Source organism: Podarcis melisellensis (genome assembly GCF_964234715.1).
Source record: "Podarcis melisellensis genome assembly, chromosome: 15".
In the NCBI taxonomy this organism is placed as follows: domain Eukaryota; kingdom Metazoa; phylum Chordata; class Lepidosauria; order Squamata; family Lacertidae; genus Podarcis; species Podarcis melisellensis.
Genome location: NC_138532.1, coordinates 44,401,661 through 44,422,154, shown reverse-complemented (window position 1 = coordinate 44,422,154; position 20,494 = coordinate 44,401,661). Strand labels below are relative to the sequence as shown.

The window sequence follows — 20,494 nt, the reverse complement described above, 5'->3', positions numbered from 1 at the left end:
TTGAAGCTGGAGCCTTCTACATGCAGAGCAGGTACTCAGGGGCCACGGCCAGCCCAGTTTGGCCCTCAACTGGCCCACCACTGTTGTCATGCTTCCCCCAGGAGCCAGTGTGGCTCCAATAGCAAGTGAGGAGAGTGGGCACCCAGTGGGTGCTCAAGAGCCTGGCACTCTCCGCCAGACTCGGAGCAACTTATCCTTCCTTTCGCTGTGCTTTCCCTTTGCTCTCTCTGCGAGATCCTTCCCCAACCGGACAAAGCCTGTTAGTTTTGGCCCCTTTAGCCTTAAAGGTGTGCGTGTGTGTGTGTGCCCCTTGTGTCCCTGGGCCTCCCCCTTTCCTCTCTGCTGTCTTCCGTAGAGTCCATGTTGAGCTCAGTAGTTGAGAGACAGTGGCGGTGTAGTGGTTAGAGTCCAGCACTGGGGCCTGGGAGAGACCAGGGTTCAAATCTCCGCTCGGCCATGGAGCGCGCAGGGTGACCTTGGAGGTCAGCCCCTCTTGCCTCTCAGCCTGAGCCACCTTGCTGGGACAGAGGAGAATGGCATGTATCTCCTTGAGCTCATTGGAGAAGACAGTGGGGTAGAAATGCAATAGATAATGGGGAAGAGGCCTCTCCAGCCTATGTGACATGGGGGGGCAGGCACCTTTTAGGGGAAGGGGAAGGGGTGCCCACGCCTTGCCTGCCACAGAGTGCCCAGCCCTGCAGGGAAATTGCATCTCCTGAGCAAGAGTGTCTGCGGTGTCCTGGGAATGGGGGTCTCTCCTGCCTTGCTCAGCCCCCCCCTTCTCCCCACCCTGCAGGGTCTCGGTGGACGTGTGGGCCACCCTGGCCGACTTCTGCAACATCCTGACGGCCGTGAACCAGTCGGAGGTGCCGCTCTACAAGGACCCGGACGAGGACCTGGCCCTGCTCAGCCTGGAGGAGGACCGCCTGCTCTCGGGTTTCGTCCCGCTGCTGGTCGCCCCCCAGGAGCCCTGCTACGTGGAGAAATCCTCGGACAAGGTCAGGGCCGGGGCACGGCGCCCCTCCTCCTCCTCCTCCTCCTCTCTGTCTCCCCCCCTCCGCAACCCTCCAGGCCGTTTCTTCTTGGGAAGCATTTTTGTGCAAACGGAACACGATTAAGTCATTGAGAAAAGGGTGTTAAGGGAAAATATCGACCTTTTAGCCGCTGACATCCCGCTCTGTGTCATGAAAAACCCTCTTGACTTCCTTTTGCTCTGTGTGTGTGTGTGTGTAAGAGAGAGAGAGTGTGTGTGTGTGAGAGAGAGTGTGTTTGTGAGTGTGCTCGCTGGCATGCCGCAGATACGGTCATTTCCTCCCTTGTTTAAAGAGCGCAGCTTGCGTTGGCAGCTCTCTGCAGCTCCTCCAAATGGCTTGCATCACGCTCCTCCGAGCAGCCTCCTCCTCTCCCCCTCCCCGCCCCGACTGCAGAGCCCTGCGTGAGGAGGAAGCCGGCCAGATCTATCTCTCTTCCTCTAAAGACCGGGCGATAAAGAAGGTTGGCGGGGAAGTGAAAAGAAGCACCCAGTGGGGGCGATGGGGGGGGCCTGCCAGACCCCCTGCAGCTTCCCGTGCCCCACCAGCAGCAGCTCTCTTGGGTTCATAGAATTGTAGAGTTGAAAGGGATCCCCAAAGGTCCTCTAGCCCACCCCCTGCAAAGCAGGAACCACAGCTGAAGAATCGCTGGCAGATGGCCACCCAACCTCCATTTAAAGGCCTCCGGGGAAGGAGAGCCCATGACCTTCAGCCACTGCTGAATGGCTCTTAACTTCAGAAAGTTATTCCTGATGTTTGGTCAGAATCTCCTTCCTTGTCACTCGTCCTCACCTCTGGAGCAGCAGAATACAAGCTTGCTCCATCTTCCATGTGACAGCCCTTCCTTATTTGAAGCTGGCTCTCGTGTTACCTCTCCCTTTCCTCTTTTGTAGAACATAAAACGGGCCTGATCTCGTCCAGCATATTGTTCTCATATCGGCAAACCAGATTCCCCAATAGGAAACCCTCAAGCAGGGCTTGAGCGCAAGAGCAGTCCCTCTTCCCCTCTTGTGGTATTTCTGCCTTGGTTTGGTGCAATTCTGGACCCTGCACAGCCCGCCAACGATGGCCTCCCTTGGCCCCAAATCAAGGCCTCTCTTAGCACCCATGTCCTATGAAGATGACACCTTCTGAGTTAGGGTTGGGAGCTCTCCTCTTTGGACCTTGGATAGGAACAAAAGGAGAGCCTTCGGGATCAAGCCCATTGCCCATCTGGCCCAGCACCCTCTTCTCACTCATAAGATGCCCTAAAGGCAAACCCTGAGACTGAGAAGCATCACCGCCTGTGACTGTGGAATCAGATCAGAGCCATTAGGGTGAATAACCATCAGTAGTTTTATCCTCCTCCATGGATTTGTCCAGTCCTCTTATAATGCCATCCAAGCAGGTGGCCATCTCTGCCTCCTGGGGAAGAGAGGTCCATAGCTCATGAAGAAGGACTTGCTTTCATCTGCCCTGAATCTTCTAGCTCTCAACTTCATCACATGTCCCTGCCTTCTGTACGTAAAAAAAATATGCTGCCCCCAAGAGCTTTACCCCTCAAATCCTAGTCTTTGGGCAGGAGGCTAAGCCAGTGGCAGCTGCCCCGTTCTGGGCTGCAGACCCCTGGCTTTGGCTACCGAGAGTCCAGCTGGCAAGGTGCAGGGGAATGGGAAGGGCTAATGCCTTTTGCACACTGGAGCACAGGGGGTCTTGAAACCCGAACCGTCCCCTAAGCATGTCACATGTTAATAGCAAAAAAAAAGGAAGAAAAAAGGAAAGAGAGGTTTTTAAATACCCATAATAAAAAAGGCCAGGAGCCCCTCCCCCCCCACCCCGAGGTCCCAGCAAAGGCCCCCAGCAGAAACCAGGCTGTGTTTTTCTCATTTGCAGGACCAGCCAGAGAGGAGAGTTCCCCCCTCCTCCCCCTCCCTGTATCCTTGCAGCAGCCTGTTTCTCCTGCTGTATCTGCTACGGGGGGGGGCAACGAGGGGGGGTCTCCTTTTCATGCACCAGGCCCCTTTCGTTGTGCAGTCGCAAGCAATGCGCCCAGGGATGGGGTGGCCTCCTTCAGATCCAGGGTGAAAGCAAGAGTTCCTCTCCCTCTGCTTTTATTTTTTGGTCTGTGCAATATTATATCCTGAATGGATTATGGAATATTGCATTTATTTGATATGAAGTTGTTTATTTTAATGTTACATTTTTTAAATTATGTCTTAGTTGGATCAGACTGGTACACAGCCTGTGTTATGTATTTTGTTGTTTCTGCGGCTTGTAAAGCGCCTTGCATATGGTCCCTCTCTCCAGCAGCGGGTTGGACTAAATGAACTCTGGGGTGCCCTTTCTGCCTCTGTGATGCAGGTGTCCCTTACAGGGAATGCTGCAGCCTCTGAGTGCGCTGCCTCTGCTTTGGGCTTGGGGGAGGCAGGATGACATATACTTCTTGTGCACTCAGCAAGGGGCGACTTGTGGCAAGTGGAACCTTATTTTTTTTGGTAAAACTTTAATTTATTTATATAATGTATATAAGACAGAGAACAGTTACAACAACGGGTAAAGATGAAAAAATGAAAAACAAAACTATGAAACAGGCACTTTGAATGAGTACAGTTGCACAGGGGTGAAAGTTGCACAGTCCCAAGTAAAGAATATCAGTTTTGTCTGATCTTCTAGATTTGCCAGGCTTGGACCAAGAGTTGTCTTGAAAGTGATACTTCCCTTGTATATGTAACAACGGAATTTCAAACCATATTCAAAGCATCTAGAGGTTCTAGCCTTTCTCAGAAACTCAAAGTGTGCCTAATTTTCCAGCTTTGTTCCAGAGGGTACCAAATATAAGATTTTGGGCTGTTTTCTGTTGAGTTGCAATGACTGTTTCAGCTGCCGAGGTCAATTCTTTTGACAGTGTTCAGCAATATTAATTCTGGATGACAAACAATCGTTTGTTTTGTAATATTTATCATTTCCATCAAAATCATGGATGTTTTAGCTGAGATTCCTGCATTGCAGGCGGTGGTCCTGGATGTCCCTTGAAATACTTTCCAACTCGACAATTCTGAGCCCTGGAGAAAACCCGCAGGAGCGTCTCTGACTTGGAGGGGAAAGAGGAGCTAGGATTGGGGGGGGGGGGCAGACTGAACTGAGCCATAAATCTCGGGTGCGGAATCCGAGGGAAAAGGCTCCCACCTGGAAGTCTCGGGCGGCTGCCGAAGGTTCCCTTTCTGGGGCGCCCCAGATTTGCGGGAAGCAGAGGCTCTGTCGGCCCCTCGTAATTGATGTCCGCTGGAGCTGGGGCTCTGCCAGGCTTGCGTTGGCCGGGCGCCAGCGTTCTGTAATTTCGGAGCCAGGTGTGAAGCGATTTCTGTTCCGTCTTGTTCCCAAGCACCTACAGAAGCCTCTCGCGTCCCACTGAGGTGGGGGGGGGGTCTGCTCCAGCCTCCAGGAAGGAAACAGCTGTGCAGGTAGAAAGACGGGAAGACGACGGGGAGGGGGTGAGGAAACGGCCCAGCGGCAACGGAGTGCTTCTTGCACCCAGGTGCGATGACACAAGGCTGGGTGCCTGCCAGGGGGCACCCAGCCAGGCATGCGCCCACGAGGAAGAGCCCCCTTGCCCTGTGAGGAATTGGGGGGTGGAGAGGAGGGGCTGAATCCCCCTCCAGTTTGCCCACCTTGCAGGCTGTGGGCTCCTCTTTCTATCCCAGCCTTGCGATGGCTCTCCAGAGCCTCACCTGCTGACTTCTTAAGAACCAAGGAAGAGTCTAGCTTCTGGATCAGGCCAAAGGGAGCCCGTCTAGGCCAGCATTCTGTCCTCACAGTGGCCAACCAGATGCCTCTTATGGGAAATTCTGTTGGCTTTGGTACCTCTGCAAGCCTTGGTCTGTCTGAGCCTGCTGACATCCCCCCTCCCTCTTCACTTTGGCTGGTCCTGTCTTGGCCACGTAAGGGCAGGTTGCTATTAGCATAGTAGCATACAGAGGGAACACTGTAGGGCTGGGATGTTCAGTTGCTTAATCTAAAACAAAAGCCCCATAATGCGCTTTTAAAAAGGCACCCCTGGTTAATCAGGCAACAAATGCACATTACTTCATAGAAACCACCAGAGCAACCTTGCAGATGTCAGTGGTAAGATGGTCCCTCCGCTCGGGCTTACGATCTAAAAAGTCACAGCATGAAAGGAAAAGCTGTCGGAAGGGAGGAGGGGAAAAGCAGGCACCAGGCACTGTGCCTTAAAGTTACAGAATTTATGTCATGGCCAGCTGGAATGGAAAGATTTCAAGAAAAAGAGGCAGCCAAGGGAAGAGGGCTCTGGTGCTCTGGTCCTGCTTTCCGCAAGGCAGGTGGAGAGGCTCTGCAGGTATATACAGATTGAAACTTCAAACTCAGGTGTCTAAATAGAAGCAACTGGGGACACATGGGTGCCCAAGCTGGCATTAATCTGGCAGGAGGGCGTGTCATTGAGGACTAGCAAAGTGTGGCATCCCACCCCACGGAAGCTCGCTCACCTTGCCAGCTTGGATCCCAGCAAGCCTCTTGGCCAGGAATGATGCTGGACTCAGCAGCTTTTCTGCCCTCTCCCTTCCAGGGGCTGTTGGTCCTCTGGAAAGATCATCAGGGGATCCCAGAGTGCTTAATGAAGTGGTGAAAGGGGAGGGGCAGTGAGCACCAGTGAGGGGCAGGTGGAGAGGAGGAGGATTAGGCGCTGCTCAGACACTCACCCTCCTTGTAGGCCTCCCTATGACTGGGAGCAAAGGAGCCAATGGATCGACTTCCCTTCCAAGGGCCTTTAGGCATCCCTCACAGAGGGCCGATCCCCAGGCAAACTCATGGAGGTGAGGAAGGCTCTCAGTGGCCACAAGCCCCAAGGGCTCTCTTCTCCCTCCAGCGCCAGATGATGTAAATGCCTCTGGGACACCCAAGTGGGGATCCAGCAGCCAGGCTCTTCTTGTGCTGTCTGCATACTGTCTCCAGCACCAGAGGCCTCATTCCTCTGAATCCTTGTTACTGGGGAATCCCTAGCAGGAGAGCCCTTCTCTTAAGCTCTGGTCCTGATGGCCCTCGGGCTTCCCGTTGGGTCGTCTGCTTGGCCACTCACAGCATCAAAGAATCATAGAGTTGGAAGGGAATCTCAGCTGAAGCATCCAAAACAAAGGGCTATCCACCCGCTGCTTAAAAACCTCCAAGGAGACGGTTCAGGAAAAAAGCAACTGAAACTATCAAGGGGGTGTAGCGTTTCCCCTGGGAGGAAAGGTCAACTTTTTAATTTAGAGAAAAGGCAAGATCTGACATGACAGAAGTGCATTGAATTATGCCCGGCATGAGGAAAGTGGCAGGGGAAAGTTTTGCTCTTCTCATAACTTGCGAAAATCCAAGGAGCGGAAAGTTGGAACATTCGGGACAGATAGAAGGAAGAGATTCCTCATGCAGCAGGGCACGGTTAATCTGTGGAACTCCCTGCCACAGGAGGCAGGGATGGCCACCAACTGGGATGGCATTCGACAAATTCATGGAGGACAAGAGGGCTATGGATGGCTACTGGCCATTGTGCCTAGGCTTTGCCACCCTGGTTGGATGCAGCCATGCTTCAGAAAACCAGTTGCTGGAAACCCCAGGAGGGAAGAGGGCTCTGGTCCTGCTCACAGATTCCCAGGCATATATCTGGCTGGCCCCTGTGAGGACAGGAGGCTGGGCTCCGTGGGCCACTGCCCTGATCCAGCAGACTCTTTCTTACTCAGGCCCTAAGCCTTCCCAGCGCTCCTCCCACCCCCCAATCTCCTTTGGATCGGAGCACCCAGCGGCCCCTCTCTTGTGTCAGCTGCATCTTGGGAGGAGCTGGCGGCCGGCCAGGTGTCATCACTTGCGGCAGTGCCCCTGCCGTGGGGGGGGGGAGGCGCGAGATAAGATCAGCCGCTTGAGGTGATGGCACCGTTTCAAATAAACCAGGCATGACCCAGAGCTCCCACTTCAAATGGGGGAATGGAATTGCTTCATCCGCTTGACAGCTCGCTCTGCGGAACGAAATTTATCTCCCCTTAATTGCCTCGGATCCCCAGAGAGAGGCTGCGTACGGTAATTCCGAGGAGATAATTAACATCAAATTAAACAAATATGTGGCTCCGTGGCAAGGATCCGAGGGCCGAGCTGGGAAGGCACAGCCAGAGGTGCCCCCACCTCCAGGAGAGCTGATGGAGTGGCCACAATTGGGGGGGCATGTGCTCAAGGTTGGGGATGCAGCTTCTCTCCAGAAGGGATGGAGCACCCCACCTATGCTTTTGGAGGGGGGCACAAGGATCAGGAAGCAGGTGGTTTTTGGGCTTGCAAGCCAGGCCTCTTTGGAGGCTCAAGGCAGGGCCAACTTCCTGCCCAGAGAGAGAGTGGCCTGGGCAACTTCAGACAGTGGCTGGGACGTCTCAGCTTCCCCTCTTCTGCCCATCCCGACCACCGGCCTCTGCACCCTCTCTCAGTCCTTGCTCAGGACCAGGAAGGAGCCTCCCTTTGTGCTGGCACTGCTGGACAGAAGACCTCTGGAGGTGCCTTGGAGTGGGGTGTGCACTGCATGACTGCACTGTCAGCCTCCAGAGTGGGCAACCAGCCCTGGCAGGCAGCACGGCCAGTGGGCAGGGATGGAGTTGGGAGTTGTAGTCCCGGAGGGTGTCCCATTGGCTGCCCCTGCTGCAGAGTCCCTGCCTGCAGCCGCCGGGTTGCAGAGTCGCCTGAGGTGGCTTTTCAACAGCAGCACTTGCTAATAGGATTTCTTACTGTAAGGTCCCGGGGCAGGTTTCAACCCTATAATTATGCAATTACCAAAAGGTTTATGAAGCCCTTACAATTAAAGAACAAGCGAAATAGATTAGAGCAGCATCTAAATTGCACCCATAGAGTTGAGTCCCTCAGAAGGTCCAACCACCAATGGTTAGGTAGATCTCTGCAGAGAGAGACTTCCAGACTTTAGGGGGTCCTGCAGAGAAAGCCCCTCTCCTAGGCTGGCGTTCCCCACATCTCTGAGGGTGGCAGAACCATTCTGAATACCAGTTGCTGGAAACCACAGGAGCAGAGAGTTGCTCTTGTGCTCCAATCCTGCTTGCAGGTTTCCCATAACGAGCATCTGGTTGTCCACAGTGAAAACAGGATGCCGGACAAGATGGGCCATTGGCTTGACCCAGCAGGCTCCTCTTGGGCTGTTTTTAAGAGGCAAGTTCCTAGTCCTCGTAATCCTCTGAGAACAGGATGCCAGACTCAATGGGCCTGAACCAGCAAGCTCTTCTTATGGAAGCCACAGAAGGGGAGAATGCTCTTGGGCTGGGGACATAAATTGTCACTATTCATTTATAATACGCCCCCTTACAGCATTGACAATATATCCAGGGACAGCAAGCTCTGTTGTGCAATAGGCAAGTTGGACGAGGTCTGCATAGGGTGGGCGAAGGTGCCCAACACCCGCCATTCGGATGACCCCTCCTGAGAGTTTGCACAGCTTTGTCTCAAAAGAGGTGCCTCCAGGCAAGCTTGGCTTCCTTTAGACTCCAGCAGCATCTATAAGCTGGTGGTGGTGCTGGTTTGGGGTTTGCTTTTTTAAAAAAGTACTGAAATTGGAGCAAATTTGCATTTGAAAGCTGGCGTGAGTCCCCCTCTGATTCTCTTGAGGGAACCTGCACAGTCCCTTTGATGTCCTCACCTCCCTTGGATCTACATCAAGGAGCCTCCCGAGGGGAGAAAAGCAGAGCCTCTGGCTTGGTGGGGAAATATTTGCACCTGGTTGTCGGGGTGTCAAGAGCAGGGTCACCGGGAGGCAACTGGGGGGAGAGAGAGGCAGCCCTCCAGGCAGAAGGTGTGAGCTTCCCTCGGCAGAGAGGGAGAAGCCTGCACCTCCATGAGGGCTGGCCTCTTGCTGGGGGGAACAACCCTGTCAGCATGGAGGAGGAGGACAGGGCTTACTGCAGGCCCTGGGCCCAAACCTCCTCAGCTTTCCTCTGAGCAAATTCCGGTCAGATAAAGGACTGCTTCACGCAGCACAGACAAACTGTGGAACTCCCTCCCACAAGAAACAGTCATAGCCACCAGTCTGAATGGCTTTAAAGAGGATTGGAGATATTCATGGAGGAGGAGAGGGCTGTTGATATTCACTCGCTGTGGCGGCTCTGCTCTGACTGCCCAGTCAGAGGCAGCCATGCTTCTGAGTGCCAGTGGCTGGAAACCTCAGGAGGAGAGAGTGCGCCTCTTGGGCTCAGATCCTGCTTGTGAGTTTCCCTTTGGGGCATCTGGTTGGCTGCCATCCATGAGAAAAGGATGCTGGACCAGGTGGGCCATTGACCTGACCCCGCAGGCTCTGCACCAACACCTGACCTCCCTCCCTCTCCAGAATATTATTAACATGAGGTGTAGAAAGGGGGAACTCCCAACGCCATTTGTGGCAACGCTCGTGAGCCCACCCAGAGCACCCAGGACTGTGACCCGGTTTGTCCTCCAAATTCCTCCCTTCCTATGGGTGGCTTCTGGAAAAGGAATAACGCCTCTCCCCCAAGATTCAAGGTGAATTGGGGTGTAGGGTGCAGGAAAGTGCCGCAGAGTACTCCTGCTTGGCATGCAGAAGGAAATCCCAGGCTCAGTCCTCCAGTGGCATCTGCAGGTTGGGCCTGGGGAGGGATGGAGGCTCCCTCCTACATCCAGGGGAACTGTCTCTCTCTCCCGGGGGGGAGAAGCAACCCAGAGCAGCCCCAACCCCTGCAGGAACCCCCTTCCAATTCTGTGAATCTTTAGCTGTGATGGCAGGGGGCTGGACTAGATGGCCCTTGGGGATCCCTTCCAACTCTATGGTTCTGTTATTTATTTTCAGCACCCTTACAGCCCCCCACCCCACTTTCTTCCCTGGGCTTCGTGCAGGGACTTGCTGTATGGCACTGCTGCTGCTGCTGCTGCTGGTGGTGGTTCTCCCTGGTGTAGTGAATGAGCTGTCAAGCCAGGAGTGAGCGCCTCTTTTTCCTCCTGGCAAAGGCTCCCCTTTTCACACCCTTCTACATGGAGGTAGAGTCCCTCTCCATTGGGGTGGGAGGAGAGGAGGGTGCCTTACACCTGAGCCACAGTTCCCTCCTCAAAGGACGTCTGCCGGGGATGCTTGGGGGCACCTTTCTCTCAGGGCCAGGGTGGCACGCTTGGCTCCTTCTGGCTCCACAGATCTGCCCCACAATAGTCCCTCCAAGATGGGGCTTGAGCCTGGTTCGCTGGTCGCTCTCTGGACCTTGCCAGTGGCCTGCCTAGTCCAACATCCTGCTCTCACAATGGCCAACCAGATGCCTGAATGGAAAACCCACAGGCAGAGCCCTTTCCGCTCCTGTAGTTTCCAGCAGTTGGCATTTGGTAGCATTGCTGCCTCCCCACCCCTTCATCTGGGGTGCCCTGTTGTGGGGTGACATGGAGAAGAAGCAGGGTTGCGGAACATTCCCCCCCCCCCCGTCCTCCTTCATGGCAAGTCTCTCTCTTTCCAGGACGGCCCGTGCCTGGGGAAGAGATGCAGCTGGCAGCAGTGAGTGGGGAGAAATGTGCATCTTGGGGCGGATAAGACAATGGGCTGGAAAATCTTTCCTGCTCTTTGCTGGCAGGAGGACCTGCCTGGGGAGGCAGCCGGTAGGAGAAGCCTCATCTGGAGAGAGAGAGAAAGAGAGAGGTCTTGCCTGGCCCACGGGCAGCGGAACAAACTACGCCCAGGTTTGCAGCTGGCCAGCTGTGGCCCATCCCCACCTCCCATCTCCTGTCAGAGGCTCGGAAACGCTGAGCTAACTCCGATCAAGGCTTGAGATTTGTTGTTGAAGGTGCAGGGCGGGGGGAAGAGGACGTGGAGAGGTGCCTGCCCAGCTGGGCTCTCTGCAGATTTGAGATGGATTGCGGAGTCGCAGCTCCCTGAAATGTGGGATGTCCCTCTCGAGCCAGAGAGCCAGCCAGAGAGCCCATCAACCCTGCCTTGAACTCCCAGAGCTGAGCCTCTCCCCGTTTCTCTGGCCTGCTCCCCCCACCCTCCTGGTGCCCCCGCCTCCTCCTCTCTGGGTCCCTGCAGCAACTCCTTGGAACGCTCCTGCTCCACCAGCACTGGTAATGTCTGGCCAGCGGTTCCGCCAAGAGCTAGATCATGTTGAGGGCGTGGAGGGGAGGGAGGGGAAGGACGGGGGCTTCCTCCCCTCCGACCCTCTCCTCCTCCGGAGGAACCAGGGAGGAGGAAGGACAGGCGCGGAAAGGATGGATCCAGGCCCCTGGACAGGCCCCGGCCACCTTCGGAAGGCGTTCAGCCCTTGAAAAAGACACGTCCCAGCGCCTGTGCATAGGAGGGAGGCAGAGCAAGTGCCCAGATTAAGACCTGCCGCTCGCCCAAGGCTGAAGCAGCAGGGAGGCGCTTTTGTGGTGTCCGGACAGGAAGTGAAAGCTCCCTCAGTCTCAGTCTCTCTCTCTCTCTCTCTCTCTCTGCCCTTGTAAAGCCTCCCCAGGTCACCCTTGACTCCTCCTGTTCTGCCGAGGTTGTCCATAGTTGCAAGATTTGGGACAGATAGAAGAAAGTCCTTCTTCACGCAGCACACAGTTAAACTGCGGAACTCGCTCCCTCAGGAGGCAAAGATGGCCACCAACTTGAATGGCTTTCAGAGAGGAGTAGACACATTCCTGGAGGAGGCTAGTAGCCCCCAGGGCTCAGCTCTGCACAGCCAGAGGCAGCGATGCTTCTGAATGCCAGTTGCTGAAAACAGCAGGCAGGAGGGGAGAAGGCTTCTGTGTTCAAATCCTGCTTGCAGGTTTCTCCCAGGCATGTGGTCGGCCCCTGCGAGAACAGAATGCTGGACTAGATGGGCCACTGGCCTGATCCAGCAGGCTCTTTCTTCTTAGGTGGGTGCTGCTCCATGGCTGCCGCAAGCACTTCCTGCCACTGCAGGATTCTGCATCTGTTTCAGGTTTTGGCAGCAGCAGAATTAGAAGCTTGGGTTTGTTTGAGTCTGCCAAGGAGGTTTGACAGCATGTGGGCAGCAGCCACCACAGTCGTGGAAAACAGCGAGGCTTTTGTGGCTGGGCTGGGGAGCCTGTGCTTGCCTGCAGTGGCTCTTTGGCCTTCCCCCACCATTGCATATTGTGCAAGCGCTGCTTTGTTTGCGTGACTCGAAAACGGTTGCAGAGGATTCAGCCTTTTTTTTGCAGAACAGCATTTTGATGACTTGTTGGTAGCTCAGCAGAACGCTGCCCCAAATGCCACGCCTCCACCCCTTCTGCTGAGCCTGCACCTTCTGGTGCCCTCTCTGGCAGGGACTTGCCCTGGAAGTGGGCGAGCCAGAGCGCCAGTGGGGATGAGGCCGCTCTCCTGCTTCCCAGATCATCCTGCCCACCTCTTTTGCCAGGCTTGCACCCACGTTCTCCTCCCCCAGGGACAGAGCAGCTGCCTGGTGCTCCTCCTGCAGGTGGGATTCAGCCCAGCCCTGCAGCTCAGGGTGGCCAGGTTGCCAGCCCCTGCGCTACTCCTGACGCAGAGCCCCGATGCCTGCCATGACCTCAGGGGCCAGACCTCCAGCCAGGAGTGGGCGGCAAATAGGCCCGTTGCTCAGTGGTTCCCAAACTTTTTCAGGCCCCCACGCCCTTGTTTCCACAAACTTCTCCCCAGAGCCCCCTACCCTATAAAAAGCATTATGCAGCATAGTGGTCTTCCCGAACACAATGAAATTCATAACAGGAACAATTGGTTGCACATTTATTCAAAATCCGGTTGGAACTATTTAACTTAATTCAACAAAACGGGTGAAATTGATGCAGTGAAACCAGCTTTCCCAGTCCGACAGTCCTTTGCACCTCCAGTGCCCCTCTGCTGCCCCCTTGCCAGGAAACTGCACTGCCCCCAAGGGGTGACACCACCCACTTTGGAAACCACAGGGGCAGCTGCAGGGTCAGGGGAGCAAAGAGATGGGGCTGCCTCCAGTTTCCCCTGGTGTGCAAATGTGGCCAAGTGGAGCGCTTGGCTCAGGGTCTCTCCTGTCCTGATGTTTTAATCACCTGTTAAGTGCTCCGGAGGAGCCTCTGCCAGCAAAGGAGGAAGGGAGGCTCTGGCAGCCACTTTCACCAGCTCCTTGCCAGGAGAGCTTTTGGGCCTTCTCCTGAGCCCCACCTCATCTCCTGCCCCCACCGGGTCCTGTGCTGCAGCTGCCAAGCTTTGCTGCCAAGGGGCCTGGCGAGGCTGACCTTTCCCAGTCAAGGCTGGTGTCAACCCTGTGCTGCTCTCTCACTCCCAAGCGCTTCAGACAAACTGTGAAGCCAGCCAAAAGGTGTCAGGAATTAACAGAGGGGAGGCGATCAGTAAATCAAGCCTCCTTTCGAGGTGGTCCAAGGAACGTGAGCTGCAGGGGAAGTTTGTGCCTCTGGGGTGTGTGGCACAAAGCCCCAAGTCTTGGCCGGATCCTGCCACCTCTTTCCCCCATGCACAGATTCTCCCAGCACCGCCTTCTCTCTGCAGCAACACCCCAACGCTTCCCTGGACCCAGAGAAACCCTTGAACGGAGGTTAATCCCACAAGAGGCACCTGGGCTACACTAGAGGGGCCCCCACTGGCCTGATCCAGCAGCCTCTTCTCATGTTCGTACGTCCCACAAACCCGGTCGCGGGATTTATGACACACCTGGTGCCAAAGAGTGCATTATCGTCTTCGCACCCTCACAGCCGCACCACAAGGTAGGCCAGGCGAGCCAGGGCTCAGGTCTGCCAGCATCTCCAGGTCAGCACTCCGCCCTCTGTCCCCCATCCAGACCCGTCTCCTGTCAGGTCCGCTGGGTGGGGCAGGGGAAACATTTCCAGTCGCAGGATCGAAACTTTAGGAGCTGGGCTTCAGCTCGCAAGGACGGAGGGGGAGAAGCCAGAGCCACAAAGGGCCAGCGCCAGAATTGGTGGGCTGCAGTCCCTGCCCCAAACCCAGAGTGATCCAGAAGGGGAGTGGACTCTCAGAGGACCCTGGCAGCACCAGTTCCATCCTGAGCACCCCACACGGTTCCCTCTGAGCTGTTTCTAGGCTCCCTTTCACAGGGCGGCTTTTCAGACAGAGTGGGGTTTTTCCCCTGCTGGCAGGTGCCGTTGGGATTGACGCTGGCATCTCCTTCACGCAAGGCCCGTGCCCAGACTTGGATGCTCAGAGGGTGCTCCCGTACCCCAACCCTTTAAGGCGGGCCAGGTGGGTTGCTGGCCAGTTGTGGGCACATCTGAGGCCTCCCTGCCTCAGCTGCGTCCCACAGACACCCCCTCTTGCTTGCTCTCTGCCCCCACCGGTAGACCCACACTTGTTGGGGAGGGGGAGCAGCTCCTCCCTGCTCCCCATTGCAGCCTGTTCCCTGCTTCCTGCCGGGTGGGGGGCAATGTCAGGCCAGGGAGGTCACGGCGGGTGAGGCAGCTGATGGCCCATGCGCCAGGGACTCCGATTACCCTGCGGCAGAGAGGAAGCTGGCAGCTCGAGGGGGCGGGGAAGTGCAAGCACTTCCTCTCTCCCGGGCAGAGCAGAGCTGCTTTCCCCACCCAGCCCAGGCAGCTCTGAGTCAGCCTCCACAGGGAGCCACCTGGGCTAGGCCAGCGCCCCTCACCCCCTCCCTCTTGGCCTAGAGAGTGCTGGGGGCCTCTCTGCTGGTGCTGCTTGTGGGGCACGCTTCTTCCCCCTTGATCCTTCTCCTGGCCAGCAGGCATCCCCTCTCGCAGGCCAGGCCTCCGGTCTCACGGTCAAGGACATTTGTGCCCAAAGGGCTCACCGTCTTCTCTGCAGGCAGGGGAGGGCCGTACAGCTTCTGTCTTGCAGGCAGCAGGTTCCAGGTTCAACCCCAAAGGCATCTCCAGGTCATAATAATAATAACTTTATTGTTCATATACCACCCATCTGACTAGGTTGTCCCAACCACTCTGGGCAGCTCCCAACAAAATATTAAAAACACAATAAAACATCAAACATTTAAAACCTCCCTGTACAGGACTGCCTTCAGCGTCCTTCTAAAAGTCAAATAGTTGTTTTATTTCCTAGACTGGGAGAGACTCCTGCCTGAAACCCTGGAGAGCTGCTGCCAGTCAGTGTAGACACTATTGTGTTAAATGAACCATTGTTTGACTGGGTATAAAGGCCACTTCCTAGGTTCCTGTTCAGCCTTTTATTGAGAGCCACGAGGACTAGAATCTTCCTTTACTTTCACGGAAAGGTCTGTAGCTCAGTGAAGGATACAGCGCAGAATGGGACAAGATGGGAGGAGCTGAGGACACAGGGGAACAGCTGTCCGGCAGCCATCTTCCATCCTGCAGCTTCCCATCTCATTTTTTCTCAGACTCTTGGGGCTCCTGTGACTCCTATATGGCAGGGGGTTGGACTGGATGACCTTTGGGGGTACTTTCAGTTTTACAGTTCTGTGACTCCTTTGTCTGGCAGGCATTGCAGTCAGCCGGCATGGGCACTTGCCATGGTGGGTGGGTGGGTCTACATGTTCACCTTGAAATCCCTTCTGGGGGACCTGGCCACAGCAGAAGCACCAATTTTTTTTTTATTGTTGTTAGCCGCCCTGAGCCCGGCTTCGGCTGGGGAGGGCGGGATATAAATAAAATTTATTATTTATTATTATTATTCCCTGAAGTGAAGGAGGGCAGCAGGAAGGAGGGCATCCCCCCCCAAAAAAAGAAAAACACCACCCTGCTTTTTTGTGCCTTTGAAATGGGCATGGAGGAGCAGGAGTCTGCACCAGCAATGCTGGGATGCCTGCCCTCCCTTCTCTCCCTCCCCAGCCCAAGTTTCCTCCTCTCACTTCCCTCAGCAATGAGGGATGTTGGCTCGACCGCCCTACAGGCTCTCTCTCTCTCGGAAGCCCTGTCCATCAGAGCCGAGCCTGTCAAGGATCACAGCCCTCCCAGGCTGGCGAGAGAAGGAAGGATTTCTTCACCCGGGTGCGTCACTGGCTTGGAACATGGGGCAGTGATGGCTGCTGGCGTAAGAGGCTTTGGGAGGATTGGACATATCCGAGGAGGAGGAGGAGAGGGCCGGCAGGGGCTGCTGATCTTGATGGGCACATGGAGCTTCCACATCCAGGCACAGTCTACCCCAGAGGTAGGCAACCTAAGGCCCGTGGGCTGGATGTGGTCCAGTTGCCTTCTCAATCCGGCCTGTGGACAGTCCTGGAATCAGCGTGTTTTTACATGAGTAGAATGTGTCCTTTTATTTAAAATGCATCTCTGGGTTATATGTGGGGCACAGGAATTCGTTCATCCCCCCCCAAAAAAAAATAGTCCGGCCCCCCACATGGTCTGAGGGACGGTGGACCGGCCCAGGGCTGAAAAAGGTTGCTGGCACCTGGTCTACCCTCTTGAGCACCATTCACTGGGCAGCTGCAGCAGGAAAGGGGCGTCCCTTTTGAACCCTGCTTTGGGTGTCTTCTTGGCCACTGTGGAAAGCAGGGTACTGGTCTGGTCCAAGAGCCTCCTGGATCAGGCCAGTGGCCCATCTGGCCCCTCATCCTTTCCTCACAGTGGCCACCTAGATGCCCAAAGGGAAACCCACAAGGAGGAAAAGGGTGGCACAGTTTTGGCCAGCCTTGGCCAACCTGGTGCCCATCAGAGGCTCTCCTACGGGTTGCAGGAGTGGGGCACCTTGGCAGCTTGCCCTGCCAAACCTGGAAAGCCTCTTCCCTGGGCGGATCCAACATGTGGCTGGAACAGGCCCTCATGCTGGAGCACCCTAAAACGCCCCCCTTTTCTGTATCTACATTCCCACCTGTTATTGTATTGAACTCTTTTATTGTTTCAACTGCTTCAAAGGTTTGCCAGGTTTAGAGATTGATATAGAAATTGATAAAGAGAGATACGATGGTTTAAATATAGATGCATAAAAGGGAAGGTCCCAGAGCTGAGTCCAGCTCGGAAGCATGTTTGCTGTCGTGAGTAGTCGCAGCAGAGAAGTCTCTCAGATCATGCAGAGAAGTCTCTCAGATCATGTTAATGGTGTGCACCTTCTCCCTCTCTTCCTTCAATCTCCACAACAACCCTGTAGAGTGTGAGCCTGAGAGACAAGTGACCAGGGCGAAGTCGGCTGGTGAGCTTCCTGGCTGAGCAGGAATTGATCCCAGGCCTTCGCTCAGCACACTAACCACTATGCCCCACTGCTTCTCTCCCTAGCCACAGATGCCCTCTCCTCTCCTGGCCAACGGCCCAGCAGCCTGTTTAGTGTCGGAGAGGTTGGTTGCTGCCGTGTTGCCAGCAGGACTCAAACCCGGGTCTCCCTCTGGCTCTGCTACGTGCCTGCGCCCTGTCCCATCCCCCCTGCCCAGACAATGCCCTCTGACCTCTGTATCTTGTTGTGTGTCCCCACCCCCTCCATCTCTCTCATCCTGGCTCCTCCGTAGGTCATTGCGGCGGACTGCAAACGGGTCACTGTGCTGAAGTATTTCCTGGAAGCCCTCTGTGGCCAAGAAGAGCCATTGCTGGCATTCAAGGGTGGAAAGTATGTGTCAGTGGCCCCCGTCCCAGACGCCATGGGAAAGGAAGCAGCCAGCCAAGAGGGAAAACAACTGGAAGATCAGGTACCGGAGGGCGGGGGGGGGGGAGAGAGAGAGATCAGCGCAGGCAGCAGCAGGAGCAATTGCCCCAGCGGGGCCTGGGCTGGCTGCGCTCCCCGCTATTTATAGCTGGCCAGGAGGAGGAGGAGGAAGACCAGCATTTGGAGGGGGGTCCTGCTGCTGCTGCCGCTGCACTCATATGTGCCCCTTCCTGCCAGCAGCCTTTATTTCTCTGTCTCTCTCTGTCTCTCTCTCTGGCAACAGCGATGAGTTCCAGATGCGCTTTCCAAATAACGATTCCTTTCAGGGTGGGGGGCACAGCTTTAATAATGTGCAGCTCAGGCCCAGCAGGAAAGGGTTGGGGGGTGGGAGGCAGAGCAGGGTGAGGGTTCAGGCTCAGGATCGAGTTTATTGGGACGGTGGAGGGGGGGGTGAGAAGCAGCGCCGAACAGCAGCCCACGTACAGGAAGAGAGGGGCTTGGTGCTGGCTCTTCTCTCCCCCCCCCCCTCCTCTTCCCTGCCCTCCCTTTGCCTCTCGCGCTCTCTCTTTCACACACACACATCCTGATGTGATTAAGGAATTTCTCCTCTTGTTTTTCTGCCCCGGCTTGTTCCTGTAGCCCGGGGTTCTCTGCAGGCCGTCCGTGTGTGAGAGTGTGTGAGCGCTTGGTGTTCGTTCAGCATCCCTGCCAGCTGCTCTGCAAGGCTGCGCTTGCCTTGAGGAGGATCTCGCAGGAGGTCAGAGAACGGGAAGCGGGTGGGAGGCAGAAGAAAGTCCTCCTTCGTTCTCCACAGAGTTAAACTGCGGAACTCGCTCCCACAGGAAGCAGCCACCAGCCTAGATGGCTTTAAAAGAGGATGGGACAGATTTGTTTATTTACACCCCTCCTTTTTCCCTGACCGGGACGCAAGGCGGCTTACAGATAAAATCCGCAGAGGAGGACCGTTCTGGTCACCTCACCTGAAAGAGGATATTTTAGAGCAGGGAGAAAGATCAGAAAAGGGCAGCCCAAATAATTGAGGGAATTGAGAGACTCCCCCGTGAAGGAAGGTTGCAGCTTTGAGGAAAGGCGAGTGAGAGGCAACACAATAGAAGTTTATAAAAGTCATGCATGGCATAGAGAAAGCAGATAAAGAAAAGTCGCTCATAATGTGAGAACTCAAGGATATGTGTTGAAGCTGAACATTGGGAAATTGAGGATGGATAAAAGAGAGTCCTTCACACAGTGCTGAGTTGAACTATGGAACTCCCTCCCACTGGAGGCAGAGATGGCCACCAACATGGATAGGTTTAAAAAGAGGATCAGACACATTCACAGAGGAGGAGAGGGCTGTCAGTGGCTACTAGCCCAGGGGCTTGGCTCTGCCTCCGCGGTCAGAGGCAGCAATACTTCTGAATCCCAGTTGCTGGGAACTGCAGGAGGGGAGAAGGCTCTTGTGCTCAGATCCTGCTTGTGGGTTTCCCGTAATGGGCATCTGGTTGGCCCCTGTGGGGACAGCAGGCTGGATCCATCTGGCCTGATCCATCTGGCTCTTCTGAGGTTCTTGTGCAGAATAGAGGAGGAGAGACTTTGGAGTCTGAGGCTTTGGCCCAGCCTTGGGCCGAGGAGACAAGGACCTCCAATGGGCTGCTGCTGCTGCTTCCTTTCCCCTTTTTCAAAAGGGCTTTGGAGCAGAATATCTTGTGGTGCCTGTGCAGGAGCCCAGGGGCTGGGAGGTGGTGGAGTCTGTCAGGAATCCTTCAGCTGCGATTGCTAGATGACCCTCAGGGTCCCTTCCAACTCTGCAGTTCTGTGATGGGGAACGTCTCCCCGCCCTTAGTCCTCTCCACCCCTTTCCCAGCAGTAGCAGCAGGAGGAGTTTCTTGCAGTGAGGAGGCGAAGGGGTGAGCCACGGTGCAGCGTCTGCTCCCAAGGATCCCTGGGAATTGTAGTTCCTTAAAGGGGCTCCCATCCTCCTGCAGCGAGATCAACCGTGCAATTCCCAGTGTTCATGGTGGGAAGACGGAACAGGGAGGGGGGACCAAAAGCGCTGCGTATAGCTTGCTAGCTTTCCTTTGTTGCAATTGTCCTTCCCAACCGCCCTTTCTTTTCTTCTTCCTCCCCTCCTCCTGGCTGGTGACAAGGAGGACGATGTCCGGATCGAGGCTTTTGAGGACGACTCGGAGGCCGACGGCAGCGGCGGAGAGCTGGACATCAGGGAGCTGCGGGCCAAGAAGCAAGCGCTGACCAGGAAGGTGGCCGAACAGCAGCGCCGGCAAGACAAGATCCAGGTTTGCATTGGGGCGCGTGGTCGAATTGTAAAACTGGAAGGGGTCCCCAGAGGCATCTAGTCCAACCCCTGCAGCACAGGAATCTCAGCTTGCATGCATGTATCCATTTACGTATAGCAGAGGTAGAAAGCTTCAAGCCCCAAATACGGCCCTCCAAGCCTCAGCGCCCGGCCCTTGGAAATCTCCCAAGCCCCTTTCTAGCTCTGCTTAATACTTCACGTGGTTTTGGGAGGTGTCTGAGTGTCTGCAGAAGCCAGCCTAAATTAAATGTGCATAATTTGACCTTGCCTCTGGCCCTGCACATGGGGCCCCTGGAAGGGAATGTGGCCCTAAGGCCTGAACAAAAGGTTCCCTGCCCCTGGCTTTAAATATTTCCTAACAGCCTTTCATTGAAAATGTTCCAAGGTGGCATATCACACATTTCATGCAACATATAAGTGGAATTCTTTTTTTAAAAAAACCCAACAGATGAGTTTAACAAACGTACAGCAAAAATAAGCTGTGAACAAAAAACATAAAATACGCGAGGTGCGGCTAGAAATAAGCTTTCCTTCCTTTCTCCTAACGCTACATCTCGTGAGCATCCAGAGAAGCTGAATGTTGGGAGATTCAGGACACGGGGGGAAAACTCCTCCTTCACACAATGCAAAGTTAAATTGTGGAACTGACTCCACCAACCTGGATGGCTTTAAAAGAGA

At 55.2% G+C, this 20,494-nt stretch overlaps 1 protein-coding gene across 3 annotated transcripts in view; it reads left to right on the top strand.

The window, feature by feature from the left end:
- Positions 1–20,494, top strand: part of SMG6 (SMG6 nonsense mediated mRNA decay factor) — an 88,193-nt gene that overhangs the window by 56,111 nt on the left and 11,588 nt on the right. For all 3 annotated transcript variants that reach the window (XM_081889579.1, XM_081889578.1, XM_081889577.1), the window contains exons 13-15: positions 797–998; positions 17,372–17,548; positions 19,650–19,796. In XM_081889579.1, coding sequence (XP_081745705.1) covers positions 797–998; positions 17,372–17,548; positions 19,650–19,796 — 526 coding nt within the window. The remainder of the gene's footprint in view (positions 1–796; positions 999–17,371; positions 17,549–19,649; positions 19,797–20,494) is intronic.